The following is a 16,498-nucleotide window of genomic DNA, read 5'->3' as shown; positions in this document are numbered from 1 at the left end:
GCCTGTGTTTGTTTTAGTCTCAAGAAACATGCAGGCCTCACACAACCCAAACAAAACAATCTCACAGTTTGGGTTTTACCAAATTTGTCGAGAATGCTTTCAACACTTCACACGGATGTGGAATATCTCAGACAGTGGGCTGTAGTCCAAACTTAATCTTAGAATAACATCTTGACTTTATTTTAACCCAAGAACAAAATATATATAATAGCATACATTAGAAACAACTCTCCCATGAACGTTTAGGAATATAAATTGCGATGTTTTAGATGTTTTGCTTTATTTCAAGTTCAGTACAAATAACTTTACTAGATACAACGTTTTGGGTTTGTAATAGTTCACCTTCAAAATAAAAATTCTGTCATTATTTACACACCCTCTTGTCATTTCAAACCTTTATGACATTCTTCCTTCTGCATAACACGAAAGAAGATATCTTAAAAAAGGGAACGGTTGAATCCTCTTCACTTGCAGTGGTTTTATGTCGATATGCCTTATTCAACATTAGAAAGGTTAGACCCTATCTCACTGAGCATGCGGCACAACTCATTGTCCAGGCCCTGGTAATCTCAAGGTTGGACTACTGCAATGCTCTCCCTGCTGGTCTTCCTGCAAAGGCTATCAAACCACTTCAGCTGGTTCAGAACACAGCAGCACACCTCGTCTTCCAACATCCCAAAAGGGCTCATGCGACACCCTAGTTCATCTCCCTCTACTGGCTACCGGTCGAAGCCCGTATTAGATTCAAGTAGCTAATGTTTGCTTACAGGACTATCACTGTATCTGAACGGCTTACTTCCACTCTCTCCTGCACTCCTACACTCCATCAAGATCCCTGCGTTCAGCAAACCAGCAGCGTCTTGTATTGCCTTCCCATAAGGGCATTAAATTGCTTTCCCTCTCATTTTCATTCACAACTCCTTCCTGATGGAACATTCTTCCTTACTCGGTCCGGTCAACCACATCAGTCACAATATTAAAAAAACTACTCAAATATTGTCTCTTCTGTGAATACTTGACAGACAAATGAAAAAATAAATAAATATAAAAAAAAAACCTTTCTCTTACTCTCAATAGGGACCAATAAATTTTGATTGCCAACATTTTTCAAAATATCTTCTTTTGTGTTTTGCATAAGAAAGAAAATCAAATCACAGGTTTAAAATGACAACAGGGTGAGTAAATGTTATTTTTGGAAGGTAACTGTGTGTGTGCGACCAAGAGAGAGACAGTCTGTTATGAGCCAAGACTTCAATTAGAATCCTCATTTAACACTGTTACAACCCTCACTTCGGTTAAACGTGAAACCACTGTATAAATAGCCAGATACATGATTCAATTCAAAAGATCAGCCTTTTTATTTCAAAAGAACTATGAAGGTCTGGTGGCTCTCCGGAGAAGATCTGGGTCTATCTGAGGCTATGAGAAATATCCCTCTCGTCTTAATGAGTTATTCCCTATAAAATAAAACACTTTCCTAAATAGTCTCAGATCTGTTCGTGTCCACGATTCCCTGCTCTGTCTCACAGAAGGAACCACACGTTCCCTGAAGCAGTCTCAGGCTGAAGAAGCTAATAAACAATAATACAGATCTTATGTACAGATAACCATGTGTTGAAACAACAATAAATACCTGTCTGACGGAGAGAACTGCCCATTCCGGGCATTCTGTTTCTGTGTGTAGGGCGAGTCTGGTGGCGTGTGGATCCGCTGGTACCCGCCGAGTTCCAATGAGCCGATGCCAGCGTACGGGGGATCTTCTGCAGGAAGTGAGGTCAATGTGGAGTGGCTGAAGTCTTGGATCTCAGCGTAGTCCCTCTCTCTGGCCTGACGCTGACGGATCTCTCGAGTTTTCGCCTGAATCCTACACAACATCGATAAATACATATAAACAACCATAAACAACAGAAGTACAAGAAATATCATTATAATAAAAGAATCTTGTGGTCTGATACTGAAAACTTGTGCTTCACCCCAATTTGTTTATACCACAAAAGTGTGTTCTCAACTCAACCCATAGTTGCCCAGACTACACTGTAACAATTAACAAGGATAGCCATAGCAAGGATAGGCATTTAAAGAGACAGTTCACCCAATAAGGAAAATTATGTCATTTATTCAAGCTCAAGTTGTTCCAAATCTGTATTAATTTCTTTGTTCTGATGAACACAGAGAAATATAATTGGGAGAAGGCTTGTTACCAAACAGTTTTTGGCCAGCAGGAAAAAATACAATGGTAGTCAAAAGTGCCCCAGAACGGTTTGCTTTAAAACATTCTTCAATATATTACTTATTTTGTGTTCAACAGAACAAAGAATATTTTACCTAAAGCCTTTATGTATAATGCATTATAAAGGGTTTTTAAAAGGTAAGATGCATTATAAGTGTTCATAATCTGTGTTGTAATACATTAAATGTTGTTTCAAAGAATTTGAACCAAATTAAAAATGCAAAGTGTGACATTAAATTGTTATTATGAATTAACTGGAGTTACAATTATTTATGAGACATTATAATTCATTGTAAGGTGCATTACAAGGCATAATTAATACATTAAAACTACATTTCTAATGTATTATAAATATGCTTTAAGTAAAGTGTTACCCAATTTCTCCTTCTATTGTATTCAATAGTGGCTAAGAACTATTTGGTTTACTCAAGGGTGTGTAAATGAAACAATTTTTATTTTCGAGTGAACGGTCCCTTTAAGCGTTTCTTCATGATTATCTGATAACTTATGTTTGCTATAGTAGACTATTATTTTTATGAAGTTTTCAATGAAAAACAAGAAGCAAAAATCACATCAAATTAAATTAAAATTTTATACAAAAAACAACATTACAAACACAATGAAAAAAAAAACGGGAAAAAAAACACTAAATTCATCATTCTATGTTTAAGGACACAAATTACAATTTTAAAAATGATCTAAGATGGAGAATATGCAGATTTGAAAGCTTTTGTTGAATCTCTGGCCCAAGTTTTTAAGGAAATATGTAATTCTGACCATCACTTACCACCAAATAGATTTCTCAGCATAACAAACCCCATCAAACAAAAGATGATGAAGCGAAGAATGTGTGTGTGTGTGCGCGTGAGAGAGACAGTGATAAATGTATAGCGATACATTTCATTGTGATAAATTTAAAGAGAGAGTGTGAGAGAGAAACACTTTCACAAAATGTCAAAGCTCATGCCAGAGTTTGATAGGTGTTCAGAAACAGAGCAAATGCAGATGTTACTGGGGGAGAAGAGACACACATCAGCTGCTGCTACATTCATCTAACAGCTGCACACCCTCAGACAAACAAACTACTGCTTTCAACTGTTAAAATCAATGCACAGATGCACTCTTTACTTTTATTCCATTCTCATGTTTCTGCCTGATGTCTTCATTTGATATACATATTTTATTTGTTTATTTACATTTACTTAATTTTACATTTCATTCTATATTTGATCTCTTACTTAGCACCTTATTTTAATTTAACTCTAATGTTTGTACTTATTATACTTTTGTTATTTGTTCGATGCTTTGGCAATATTGTAAGAACATGCAATCATGCCAACAAAGTACTTTGAAATTGAAAATTGAGAGAGAGAGAAAAAGAAAGAGAGAAAGATTAAGACAGAGACTGAACGAGCAGGCCTTTCTCAGCAGGATCTCGCAGGACAGAAGGGAAAATGGAGGGGGTTGGCATGAAATTTGTAATAAAACAACATGAACACACCTGCAGGCACACACACATGGTGAACAGCTGACACAGGGCGAACATTATATACATCAAAATACACAAACATCAAAACAGTATAACAATACACACACATACACAATGACACAACGCAAACATCAGGGGCTTAAACAATCACTGAGGAAGAGGGATTGAGGAAGTGGGCACGGTTCTGTTCGAGGGGCAGGTAGGGTGTCAGGAAATGCCTCTGATTAGAGACCGATGATGACAGAGATTAGCTCTGACTGTGTGTGTGTGTGTGTGTGTGTGTGTACCTCTCCTGTTCTTGTCTCATCCGCTTTGTCTCCTCTTCAGATGCATGAGTTTCCTCAGGCTTCCACTTTCCAGCATCCGAGCGTTCATCCCTGCGGTACTTCCCGAACCTTAAGCAGAAGCACACAAGCATGTTATGCCATGTTGACACCTGGTATTAGGAACAGACATGTTCCTCATTACTAAAGAGATTTTGTGAATTTGTGTGCATGTACATACATAAGCTTTTTTAAATGATTGGATTGTGTGGGTAGTTTCTATTAAAGTCAGTGCTAACTGGCACAGTTTAATCCGTATCAGGGCGGCTTATCGTTTACGCTACATAAGTGATGCAACACCGGGTTAAACCGGGTGCAGGTGTAAATGGGGTCCAAGGATTGTTCTAAAACCTATGGGATGTGACATCCCCCACATCTTGGTAAAATTCAGCGCTTTGATTTCTGATTTGAGTGTTATCAAGAATTAAACGCTTTTAAACCTGTCTACTCTAATTGAAACCGATGTTAAAGCTCTTAATCCATCTATTTTAATTCATTTAACAAACTAATCACTATTTTGCAACTGTGAGAGGATGTCTCTGCAAATCTTTGCTTTATCATGCATATTAATTCATTAATATCTGGCTTGTGTGTGTGAGAGAGCGTGAAAGGTGTTTCTATCTGATGTTACCCCTGGGAAGGATTTTTATTTCTTCGTGGATTCATATTCAGAATAGCTCATTAATATGTAAAGGGTTTATTAATATGTAGCAGGTATCTTTGGCTCAGCGAGGAAGTTGACAGTCATTAAAATACACCATTGCTCCAGAGGCCGTCCAAAATATTCCGCGGATTCAAAAAAATGGTTTGCTTATCTGTAATGTCTCCAAGACATCTATAAGATATCTGTAAGATGTTTATGATTAAGATTGAATTTAAAACTGCTCCTTCTAAAATGTTTTTACAGAGCAGATGTTTTCCAGATCTCCAGATCTTTATCAGACGTCTTACAGACGTATGTGTTCTAGCATTAACGCTGCAATGTCTTGGTCACAAGTTAATCTAAAAAAAAGGCATGTTTATTACTGTATTGTGGTAATTTCTATGCAATATAGAATTTAAAACATACAGTAGAAGCTTGTTGTTGGTTTTACAAAAGATTGTATCCCAACATCAAGTGTTTATTTTAGGCTTCCTTTCCAAAAGGTACAGTGTGTGATATTCAGGAGGATCTTTTGACAGAAACGCAATTTAATATACATAACTACGTCTTCAGAGGCGTTTGTGTAGTTTAAGATGGCGGCAGGCAGGTGTGGAGTGATAATTGCAATGTTTGGCTTCTCACTGATTTAAACGTTTTTATGGCATTTGAATGAAGTGGACAATATATTTTTTGACTTTAATAATGATTTTGATATTATATATTAGCTCAGATTTTATGTATAATGAGAGAAAAGACTTAGATAATACTGCTTTCGAAGAGGTTTGGCCCGAGATTCTTTTATCAAAGAGTAAACTTATTTTAGTAGGTATTTTTTACCGTCTACCTGATCAAAATTACTTTTATGATAGTCTTAAAGAGTTTTTAATTGCATTAAATAATAATTTAGGTCAAGAGTTAATAATATTGGATGATTTAAATACAAATATGCAGAAAAACGATACGTCATTGTTTAAACATTTTCATTGAAACAAATCATTGCTGAACCAACTAGAACTACTTCCAAAACCAGAACAATAATTGATATTATATTGGTTTCTGATCATTTTAACATCTGTAGAAGTGGTGTTTTGGAGGTAGGATGTTCATTGTATAGTCTATGTTGTTAGGAAATTAAAGAGAGAGTCTATAAAGCAACATAATACATTAAAATTGTGATTACTTAAAAGGTATAGTAAGGTTAATTGGACTGAGGTGATGCAGTGTGTTAATGTGGGTATGGCTTGGGATAGGTTTAAGATGATTTTTTTTACAAGTTTTGAACAAGGTTGTGCCTTACAAAGAGATAAAAGTTAAACAAACTAAACAGTGTGACAGATAGTATTTCGAAGGATATTAAGGTGATAGTTTTAAAGTGTTCAAAAGGGATGGAGCATAAAAAAAATGTATTCATAAAAGAAAAGAGATAAGATACAAGAGGCTAAAAAAATATTTCAAATTGGTGAATTGAAGCAGTATTCTAAAAAATTATGGAAAGCCTTAAATGATTTAGGGGATCGGAAAAAGCCTAAGAGTAAAGGTTCTAGAATTAGTTTTAACGTGAAAGGAAGATTGATGTCAGATCAGAAAGAGGTAGCAGATTATTTTAACAAATATTTTACTACTGTTGCTGAAAAATTGGTAAATGAGCTCCAGTACAGACTGGTTTATACAATGATGAATTAGTTAAGTATTATACTACTTTAGGGGGGGTCATTCTCTTAAGCAAATGAGAGTACAGTTTAAATAAAGTTAAAGAGACTTAAATGTAGTTAAGCGACAGGGTTAGATAATATTCCAGCGAGGTTTATTATGGATTCAGATAATTGTATAACCCTGTGGCTACTCATATTTTAAATCTTTCTATTAGCCAAGGAAAGGTACCTGACGAATTAAAACAAGCTAATCCATATGTTTAAGAAAGGTAGTAGGTTGGAGGGTAACACTTATAGGCCTGTGTCAATGTTGTCTAAAGATTATATTTGATCAGACTGAAGACTATATCCCAAATTTAATATTTTGAATGAATATCAGTCTGGTTTTAGGAGGATGTACTCAACTGAGACAACAATCTTGTATTTGACAGATAGCATAAGGAAAGAACTGGATAAAGGCAAAATAAGTGGGATGGTGTTGTTAGATCTGCAAAAGGCTTTTGACACACTTGACCATCATATTTTTCTTTTAAAATTTTAAAGCTTTGGGTTTTGATATTGAGGCATGTAAATGGATTAAGTCCTATCTTTCAAATAGATGTCAAATTGTGGATTTACATGGGGTGTTTTCAGATTGTTTGTCCATCTCATGTGGAGTTCCACAAGGAAGTGTATTGGGACCTTTACTTTTTTTAATGTACAGTAATTACATAGAACAGTTGTTACTGTTAAAAAAGTGAGTTAAGTACAGAGATGGAGGATGTATCCATATGGTTTATTCAGAATAAGCTGTTTTTCCATTTGGGGAAGCTATTTTATTTGGTTCTGTGGCTAAATTGCGAAAATGTTCTAAATTAGAAGAAAGGTTGGAGATTTATTTATTGCTTCTAAACAAGAAATGTTTGGGATGTATTTTGGAAAGTAAATTGACAGGAGAAAACATGGCTGTTGTACTTCATTCAAAGATATGTAATCGTCCACAATTTTTAGCTTTTTAGATAAACAAACCTTGAAAATGTTAGCTGGTGCTTTAGTGCAAGCACACTATGATTATGCTGCAACACTTGTTTGTATTATGTTTAAAATTTTAAATCAATCAATTAATCAATAAAGACCTAACACAATGAAGCGTTATGTTTTATTACCTCAGAATCAGCTATTTCTATCTACATACCCTTTGGGTCCCCTTGCATGGAATTTGCCATGTTGTTTCATTAGTGGCCCTAAACGGACAAACTGCTCTACAGAGCATGATTCGTAAATACTTATCTCCTTCGGCAGAGAAGCGAAAACTTAATGACATCTTAGTTCCGTGTCAGCCAGCGCAATTCTTCGAAAGGGAGGGGTGGAGTGGGCCATTTGTTGCAATTCGCAACATGACCGCTAGATGCCGCTAAATTACACAGACAGAACCTTTAAGCAACTATGCTTATCATCTTGGATTTTAATGGTAAATGTTCCTCTTGGGTATGAACTCCATTTAGACTGGCTTACACAGTCGCATAAACAATACTGTTCATATGCGAGAAACCTCAAGCTCAAAGTTCATTTTCAATACAGTGTGAGCTAAGCATGTTGAAAGTTAACAAATCTATCTGCTCTACACAAAGACAAATACCCAGCAAATACATTACGTGTATAATTTTCCTACATTTTGGACCAAAGATTTGTGTTGCTTTGATTGTCAGGGACATCCGTTTAATGCTTCCTTTTTGGTAAAACACCCATAATGCAGCACAATCTTGCCTTCTGTTTATAAGAGCACTGGTAGGCAGCTCATTAGGATTTGGAACAAAGTTTATCTGATTGGAGATTATCTGGCTGGATTTAGAGAAGTGAATATGAAAAAAAGAAGAGTGTTCAAGGCAATTATCATGATTATTCTTCGACTCTTTTATCTGACACGCTTTTAAGATGTGTTTTTAATTACCTGAACATCTCTCCGAGGCCCTTGAGCATTCCTTTCTTTGTTTTACTCTTCTCCTTCTCCGGCTTCTTTTTGTCCTTCCCCCCTTTATCTTTCTTCTTGTCATTTTGAGGCTGGTTGCCATTGATCATCTGTTGCTCGGTGACTGGAAGCGGAGTGAGGTCAGCTACCGTGGAAACGGAATCGCGCCCCGACCGAGAGCTTCCTTCTGTGTCTTCCTCCACTACGGGAGAAAAAAATGGAAATCAAATCAATAGTTAATTTTACATTAATTTTAGCTGCATTTCTATGAATGTACGTGTTTTGGACTGAACCAATGAGAACGAGCCATACATGTGTCCATGCACTCCTCTTCATCCTCATTGGCAGCTGGCCTGTCGTACGATTTGTCAATCGCGGCTCGGAAGCTCTCGTTGCAGCCCCGCCCTCTGATGATGCGCGGGCGTGGCCGGTGAAAGGGAAGGTCACCATTGAGTGTCATCTCAGCGACAGCAGTCTGTAAACTTTCAAGAGAGCTGGATTTCTTCAGGCCAAGGGATGGACCGACGTCATGTGAGGAAGAACCTGAGGAAGAGTCTACTGGTTAACTTGTCAAGCACTTATTAATGTCGTCTACCCAACATGGATCAAAAATGAACCCTGATAAAAGCAGCCACGTTCATCTAGAAAAATGCTCTGCTCTCGTATTTAGTCTGCTCTGCTCTCGTATTTAGTCTGCTCTGCTATCGTATTTAGTCGCCATGGCAGTGGGAGAAGATTCGTATCTGTGTAAAGTGATGAAGATAAATGAGTGGAAATAAAGCACAGGGAAGCCTGTATGCATTTATCTTCATCAACTCTGGCTTACTGAAGCGTGTCAGACCCCTGTCCCCTCCCTGCCTATTTTTAACACTAAACAGTCAAGTGTTTGTGAAACTGTAATAATTAAAATAAGGCCAACATATAACACATACACACATAAATATATTTATATACACTATAAATGTAAAAATAATTACAATGTAAGATGAGGTGCAGGTTATCCATAATCTGAACTGTGTCTCCTCAATGTACATGATACAAAATTATTATTATTATTGTGATATGAATGTGTCTTGTGAATCTCATGAACAAGATATACTAGCTCATTCAGTTTGTAAAATGAGACGCGAAACAGATTTGTTCAAAGAAATGCATATTCTCTCATTACAATTAACCAATGAAGTGTTCTCTTAAAGCTCTCGCTGTCAGCTCGCACTTTAGTCTTTTTCTGAAGGCTAGAAAAAAGCTATTAAAACAGTGTTACGTATGTACACATAAAGCGCTGCACTCTTCATGTTCAAGGACGGAGAGATTGCAGTGAACAAAAAACAAGGATCAATGCATTATGTAAATGAGAAAGACCTATTTACGTTAAAGATTCTTTTTAAAAGACCTTCCTCACAAAATGTTAAATCACTACCTCGTTTTAAGGCTAAAATACACTACAAGACTTTTGCTCAGATTTTCAGTCTGGATTTGTTACAGAAAGTCTGTGCCAGTCTGCAGATCTGATCAGTTGGTGTGTTTCAATCTGAAACTTTCAAAAAGTCTGCAAGTGTGATGTCGAGTTAAAAAAAAATCTGTTCAGATTTGAAAAGTCTTGTCGTGTATTCCATCCATTACTTCGCAAGCAAGGCCAATTGGCTATGCTAAAAAATGTAGTTCAAGTTCAATTTAGCACTTTCTTTAGTTTGTTTTTATACACTTTCCAGTCCTTGAATCCACGTGTCTGTAATTTGAGTACTTTCAAGAAGTGAGAGCACAAACTCAACCAAGATTACGATGAAATACAATTTGTGTATAGACAGTGCCCACATTTACAAGTAAATACTTTTAAATGTGCATGAAAGTCTAACCCTAAGGTTTAACTATATAATAAGTTAAAAAACTGAATTCAGTCCTAAATAGAAACTGCTTTTCCATCCATTCATCCATCACTGTGTATGCAGCTTGCATCATACCGTCAGATATACGTTTTTTTTGTTGCAAACAATGGGTGAGCAATTAAATCTATTATTTTATAAAATCTACTAGCAGCTGTGCATCTGCTGCGCAGCAAGTGCTGTTTAGGTGCACAGTGTGAATGCTGTAACTAGTTAATACCGTGGCTGAAATAAATATGTGCCACTTACGCAAACAGTGTGAAACGGGCCTGAAAATCAATGCCGACGTCTAATGTAATAACCCTGTGGTGAAAACAGACGTGAGCGTGTGAGAAAGTGGTCACGCTTACCTGTGTGGTTGTCTGTGTAGTGTGTGAGGTTAATCTCATCAGCCACTGTGTGAAGGGCACACACACACATATACATTCGCAGGATGGTTAGTTTGACCGATCAACATGCAGCAGGCATCCAGGCAAGTATGACCATCAACAAATCAGACAGAGACAATCAGTAAGTGCTCATTAATAAACAGTGTGGGTTCCCATAGTGATTCAATCTTTTTCCACCAACATGATGCGGGAGTTGGTACTCAGTTTGGCCCAGGTCCTGCTTCTCAAAAATTATCTGAGATGCGCAAACATATTATAAATGATAAAATTTATGAGATGTTCATCAAATCTGTAATATGCCAAGGCTACATGATAATACAGAAACCTAAATCGTGATTTTGGTCTCACGTTAGGGAGCATTAACACAAACTTTGGCAAACTTTTATGAGTTTTAGTTGAACCCATCGAACTACTGCAAACGAAAGCAGACAAATCTAAATGCTCCAACTCCACGACGAGCACCGCCGATGATGCTAAATCGGCTAAAAAACACGAATGGGACTGACTTCAGTTGACGGTGCGGACACACTGAAAAGTCAGCCAATGCATAAAACTGCTCGACAACAGATCGACAACAGTTTGGCTTTTACCAAAAACAGTGTTTATGGGCTTGAAACCACAAAATTTTGAAAACAGTCAAAACTATGTCAAAATGTTGACATCGCGCACATGCGTATTGTGTGTAACTTTACAAAGTAACATTGCCAACTACTGGAATGGCATTAAAAATACTGCATAGTGGAGCGTTTAGGTCATTCTTGGAGATCTGTGTTGATGAGACAACATTGTTGTCTGTAGTACGTGAATTTTGTTTCTTTTTTAGTACATTGTTGCAGTGCAAGCGTAACATAAATGTCAAAACGTGTGGATCTAATAGCACTCCACAGATCACCTGGCCTAGCACCAACTCAAGTAGCATCGTTTCAGTGGAAAAGATGAATGTGTGAAGCATCCATCAGAACTGGATCAGTGGAAAGTTTTTAAAATTAGAAAGCACATGCATGAGAGAGACCCATGTACTGCAGAATTGGTGCTCTTAGTGCTTTGAGTGTGTTAAACAGTGATATACAGAACAGAACACTGACTCTGGAAAGTATATAGTCGTGTTTTTAAACAATACCAACACTTGTGATGCGGATGGGTTATAATACTGTTTTATGTTGGATTCTATGCTGGCATTGTCAAAAAATACTTAATTTGTTCCATTTCCATTGTTGTTTTTGTGAAAATGCACAAAGTGGAATGCAGTCCAGGTAATGCATGGGTAGAACTCTATCGAGTGGATGTGACCTTAAGGCTATCCAGACTCAAGCACTGAATTTGGGATTAATCTTTATAGTACATGCACTGTGTTGAGGATTGACCTTTAAAGTATCCAGGTTCAAGAATTGATCTTAGAATTGATCTTTAGATTTTCTAAGCCCATTCAGTGTGTTGGAGGTTGGTGCTAAGATTACCTAAGTCCATGCTTTTAGACTTGCGGGTCTTGATGATGTCGAGTTGGCTTGCGTCTCCGTACTGCTTGGTGCGTTTCTCAGACATGCTTTGCCTGCCAAAGCCTTCCCTTTGAAACGCCTCCTCACCATTAGCATTGGCAGAGCTGCGAAAGAGAGAGAGAGATGAAATCACAGTACAGCATCCATCCTTGGCCAGCATCTAATAACTGAGACTTCTTGACAAACAAAGGAAAGGCCATGGACTCAATTACAGCAGGAAGATCGTCAGAAGACTTGGAAAGTTTACGCTTAAAATAGAAACACAGACAATAGATACTTCAAGAAATAAACACATGCATAGTCATAAATTTTAAACCGCCCACTTTGCTTTACCTGTCGGGAAGCCCTTGGTCCCAGGGTGGCGGGGGCGGCGTTTCCACAGCGAAACCCATGTCATCGTGAGAACTGGAAGACGATTGGTCAGACAGCTGGGCAGGGAGTATGTGCGGCCTATCGTCTTCTATTATGACCATGTCATCCTGAGGCATGTTCACCGTGGGTGAAAGCTGGTAATGATCTAAAGCAGAAACAGCGAGAGGTGATAAGTATCACAATTTTGCTATTATAAGATCAAGAAATACAACTAATCTTGATCGTAATGAGGTTTCGTGATGCACAGATGGTGAAAATAAAGATCACAACTGTGTTATTTATAATTTATGCAAAATAAATCTCCTCGCTCCGAGCAAAGCAGGTCAAAGTCAAAGTGTGTCAACAGCAGTGAATCATTTGTACCGTACCCTGCATGTGGTGAGATTCACACAAATTAAGGACATGGAAGAGTCCATCTCTCTTTATCTGACACACTAGAAACACTTGAGTATCTTCTCAATTTTTTAATGATTTACAGCACCACTTTATCATTCCCACATAAACCTGGTGACATTAGATTTATTCTTAAACATTTGTGCCTCACAAGTTTAAGCAATTTGTAAGCAGACAAATAAACACAAGTCACATCTCTGTAGTATCCTAAATATTGCTTCTCATGCAGACTGGATGCAATTTGCCTTTTTCTCCTAAATGTTGATATAGAGAGAGACGGATGTGTATATTAGAGAGAGAGAACGAATGCGGTTCGATTATTTATGTGTCAAATGTTTTCAAACATTTCAGACTAAAATAGATCCAATAAAAAAAAAATGTTGTTTTCAGCAAATGCATCCAAGGATGATTTGAGAACTGTGGTTGCAGAGAACTATGGAGAATTATTAGAAAATTCAAGAACTTTCTTCATCTTCACGTCTGTTAACGGGATAGTTCACACAAAAATAAAAAAACTGTCATTATTTACCAACTTTCTTGTCATTTGAAACCTGCATGGCTTACTTTCTTCTGGAAAACACAAAATAATATTATTTAAAATCTATTGGTAACCGAACAATGCTGGTACCCATTGACTTGCATTGGTTTTGCATCCACGCAATAGAAGTGAATGGGTACCGCTGTTGTTCGGTCACCAATATTCTTCTATTCAAATATCTTCTGTTGTGTTCTGCAGGAGAAAGAAATCCATAAAGGTTTGAAATGAAGAGAGGGTGAATTGATCTGACAACAGCAAGACACATTACCGTTAAAAACCGAGAGCACATGCTTGCACTCCCTGTATGGACCTTCAACTAGACACCAGACCTCATCGGCACACAAAAACATCACCCTATTATTCCTGAAAGTGAGACTCTGTCCGACTACCACCTGCATATCTTCACTCGAACATCTGCTGGGGAACATTTCCAAACAAGCTTTTGAAAAGACAGACATTAGTGGCATTGTGACTGAGTCTGCCTCTCTCTGCAGGAGTGCTATAGTGTATGTAAATAGAACTATACAGGGGCATGACTGCGCATATATTCAATAGATTGAAAGGCATATGTTGTGTATGTATGTGCGTCTGGGCACCCTGCTAGTGTGCTGGTGTCATTTCCCTCGAGTGGCTTCAGTTCTTGACAGGCAGAATAACAGCGCTGGCTGGGCTCCGTTTCTCACACAGAGAGCTCTCAGTAACCAACACAGCTCTGCATCTGTTTGTCCTGAGTGACTCTCATATGTTTTCTGTTAGACCACATGTTCCTTACACTCTACAGGCCGAGAGATGCCAATTCTGCTTCTGAAATCTGACGCTGCGCTCAGATGTGATCACAGACAACATCTGGTGAGAATTAACCTCATCCTGCTTTTAAAAATAATGCGAATGATGTTTAAGTGGGTCTGAGAGAAAAAATGTTTGTCAAAGATTTTATTGCTAGATTAATAAAGTCAAAAAGTGACAATGAGGTATTTCTTTTGGCTTTTTGGTTCAGTGCACTTGCTGGTGTTACAATTGTAGTAAACTACTACAAATGTGAAACATTGTGGAGTTAAAGAGACAGTTCACAAAACAGAATAATTTATTCAGCCTCATGTCATCAGAACCTTGAGGGTGAGTAAATGAAGACAGAATTTTTATTTTTTGGGTTCAACTCATCGGGTCTCATTCATGAAACACGAGCAGTCATTTTTTTGTGATATATCGTCGATATATGATTGGCTAGTTCATCAGTGCGTAGTGATTGGTCGAATACTGCAAGCATGTGACGGAAATGTGACGCCTCTTACCATATCTATTTGGAACATCAGCTTCCAAAGCAATTGTACTGACAGGTGCGCCCACCTTACTTGCGTATATATTTGGGCGGTCTTAGTCAAATCATACCACGAACTGACGTAGATTTGTGGGGGTGTGGTTACACGAGGGGTTTCAGGCAGGTCTGGGTGAGCATTCACTTTAATATAGAATGCATCTTTTGTTCTGACACTTTAAAGTGTCTAATACATGCATGGGCAACTTATAACACAACAAAGACACAGAAAAACACGTATTCGCGTCTTATGACCCCTTTAATATTATTACTGCATATTCATTTTCAGTAATATTCTTCAAAATAAGATCCTATTAATAAGTAGCAACTCCGGAATAACGCGCAGTGCCTCCCAAGCCTTCTCAAGCGCCACCAGCTGGTCGTTTCAGAAGTGCACAAGGTATTATTCCAGCTGACTAAAAACACTTTGCTGGACACAGTTTAATTGATTAATTTATTGGTAAGCATATAGCCAATTAGTCTCTGTATGTCAAATGTAGCCAAACCAGAGAATGAAGTCCAGAGGATTCCAGCATTGCGAGATATGTTACTTGCGTAGCTGTAATTCCTAGGCGGGGATTATGCTAACTGTGAATAAATCTGCATACTCGCCCAATTTAAAAAACTCTTGGAACATACACAGATTTTACTACAAAATCAGACGTTTACGAAATACTGAAGAATCAGGAGGAAAGATTTCGGGTAGGTCTGTTTAACGCGCAAATTCGTGGAATTTACTCATATATTGACAAATGTTCCATGACTGAGGCCCATCGTGTGTGGTGGTAGAAGTTAGTATGTGTTACTCACTCATTTTTTGGTTAAGTGTGTTAACTTGTGGTCTCAAGTTGTCGTCAAGCCCTTCAATTCCATACAGCGAGTGTGAGATCCGTCGCTCGTGGTCATTTGGAGACGGGCTCAGGGTCCGATCTAACCCTCTAGGACTGGATCTGCTCTCCCCCTGATAAGCAAGAACACAGAAAACATCACGATTCGCTCATTTTTCCCAACCACAGAACATGTGTTGCATTTTGGAATTGAACAATTGTGTACTACAGGAGCTATAAATTGTAATCGTAATGAAATTTGCTGGGTGTTTAAAATAGTTTTGTCCATATTGACATAACGCTTATGGGAAACGGCTGATGGGAAAATCGTATGTAGTTATTTTCGTCCATGATCCTGCCCTGGGTAAAACGGTTACCGTCGATGCTCAGACTTTAATACCCTCATTTATTTCAGCACGGTGACACACAAATGTGTGTGTCCATCACTGTTGTCCCTTTAGAATTAGAGAAAATATTTCTAGAAGGCCCACGTGGACAAACTGTCGCTTGTGAAACGCGCTGACCTGATTGTCTGATCTTTAAATGGATCAGACGCTCTCTCTGGAGAGATGCACAAAAACAGCACACAGCCCACATGTGTGTGTTCTCATTTCGTACAGGAAATTTTTATTGTGTTTCCAGTAAAACAAGAAACAAAGTGACACAAGAGTTTTGTTTTCAGAGTAATCGAATTCAAAGGTTACGGATAAAATACGAAATTTAAAGAGACAAGTGTAAAATAGTTAAGTGATAAAACTCAAAGCCTTTAGTATCATCCTCATCATCTCTTTTTGTGTACCTCAAGATGTTTGTTGATTCTTCTTGCCACGATCAGCTGAATCGTCCCTCTCTTGTTGCCCTCCGTTGACATGGACTTGCGCAACGTTTCCATGGCATCCTGGTTGGTCTTCCCTAACAAAGACTCTCCGTTAACTGCAATGAGCTGATCGTTGATGCGCAGTCTGCCATCCTACGCCAGAAAACGCAGATGAAGAGCATT

The 16,498-nt window shown here is 37.9% G+C and overlaps 1 protein-coding gene across 3 annotated transcripts in view; it reads right to left on the bottom strand.

Annotated features, from left to right (window-relative positions):
• pard3ab (par-3 family cell polarity regulator alpha, b) overlaps nt 1-16,498 on the bottom strand; it is an 82,242-nt gene that overhangs the window by 27,736 nt on the left and 38,008 nt on the right. For 2 of the 3 annotated variants that reach the window (XM_056742060.1, XM_056742068.1), the window contains exons 14-22: nt 16,298-16,468; nt 15,482-15,632; nt 12,387-12,570; nt 12,015-12,157; nt 10,519-10,563; nt 8,598-8,828; nt 8,268-8,487; nt 4,007-4,114; nt 1,634-1,864 (exon numbers count right to left, since the gene is read on the bottom strand). In XM_056742060.1, coding sequence (XP_056598038.1) covers nt 1,634-1,864; nt 4,007-4,114; nt 8,268-8,487; nt 8,598-8,828; nt 10,519-10,563; nt 12,015-12,157; nt 12,387-12,570; nt 15,482-15,632; nt 16,298-16,468 — 1,484 coding nt within the window. The remainder of the gene's footprint in view (nt 1-1,633; nt 1,865-4,006; nt 4,115-8,267; nt 8,488-8,597; nt 8,829-10,518; nt 10,564-12,014; nt 12,158-12,386; nt 12,571-15,481; nt 15,633-16,297; nt 16,469-16,498) is intronic. The other variant, XM_056742078.1, reaches the window with a different exon arrangement.

Source organism: Triplophysa dalaica, chromosome 3 (genome assembly GCF_015846415.1).
Source record: "Triplophysa dalaica isolate WHDGS20190420 chromosome 3, ASM1584641v1, whole genome shotgun sequence".
NCBI classification, from domain to species: domain Eukaryota; kingdom Metazoa; phylum Chordata; class Actinopteri; order Cypriniformes; family Nemacheilidae; genus Triplophysa; species Triplophysa dalaica.
This window is presented reverse-complemented; position numbering and strand designations above follow the sequence as displayed.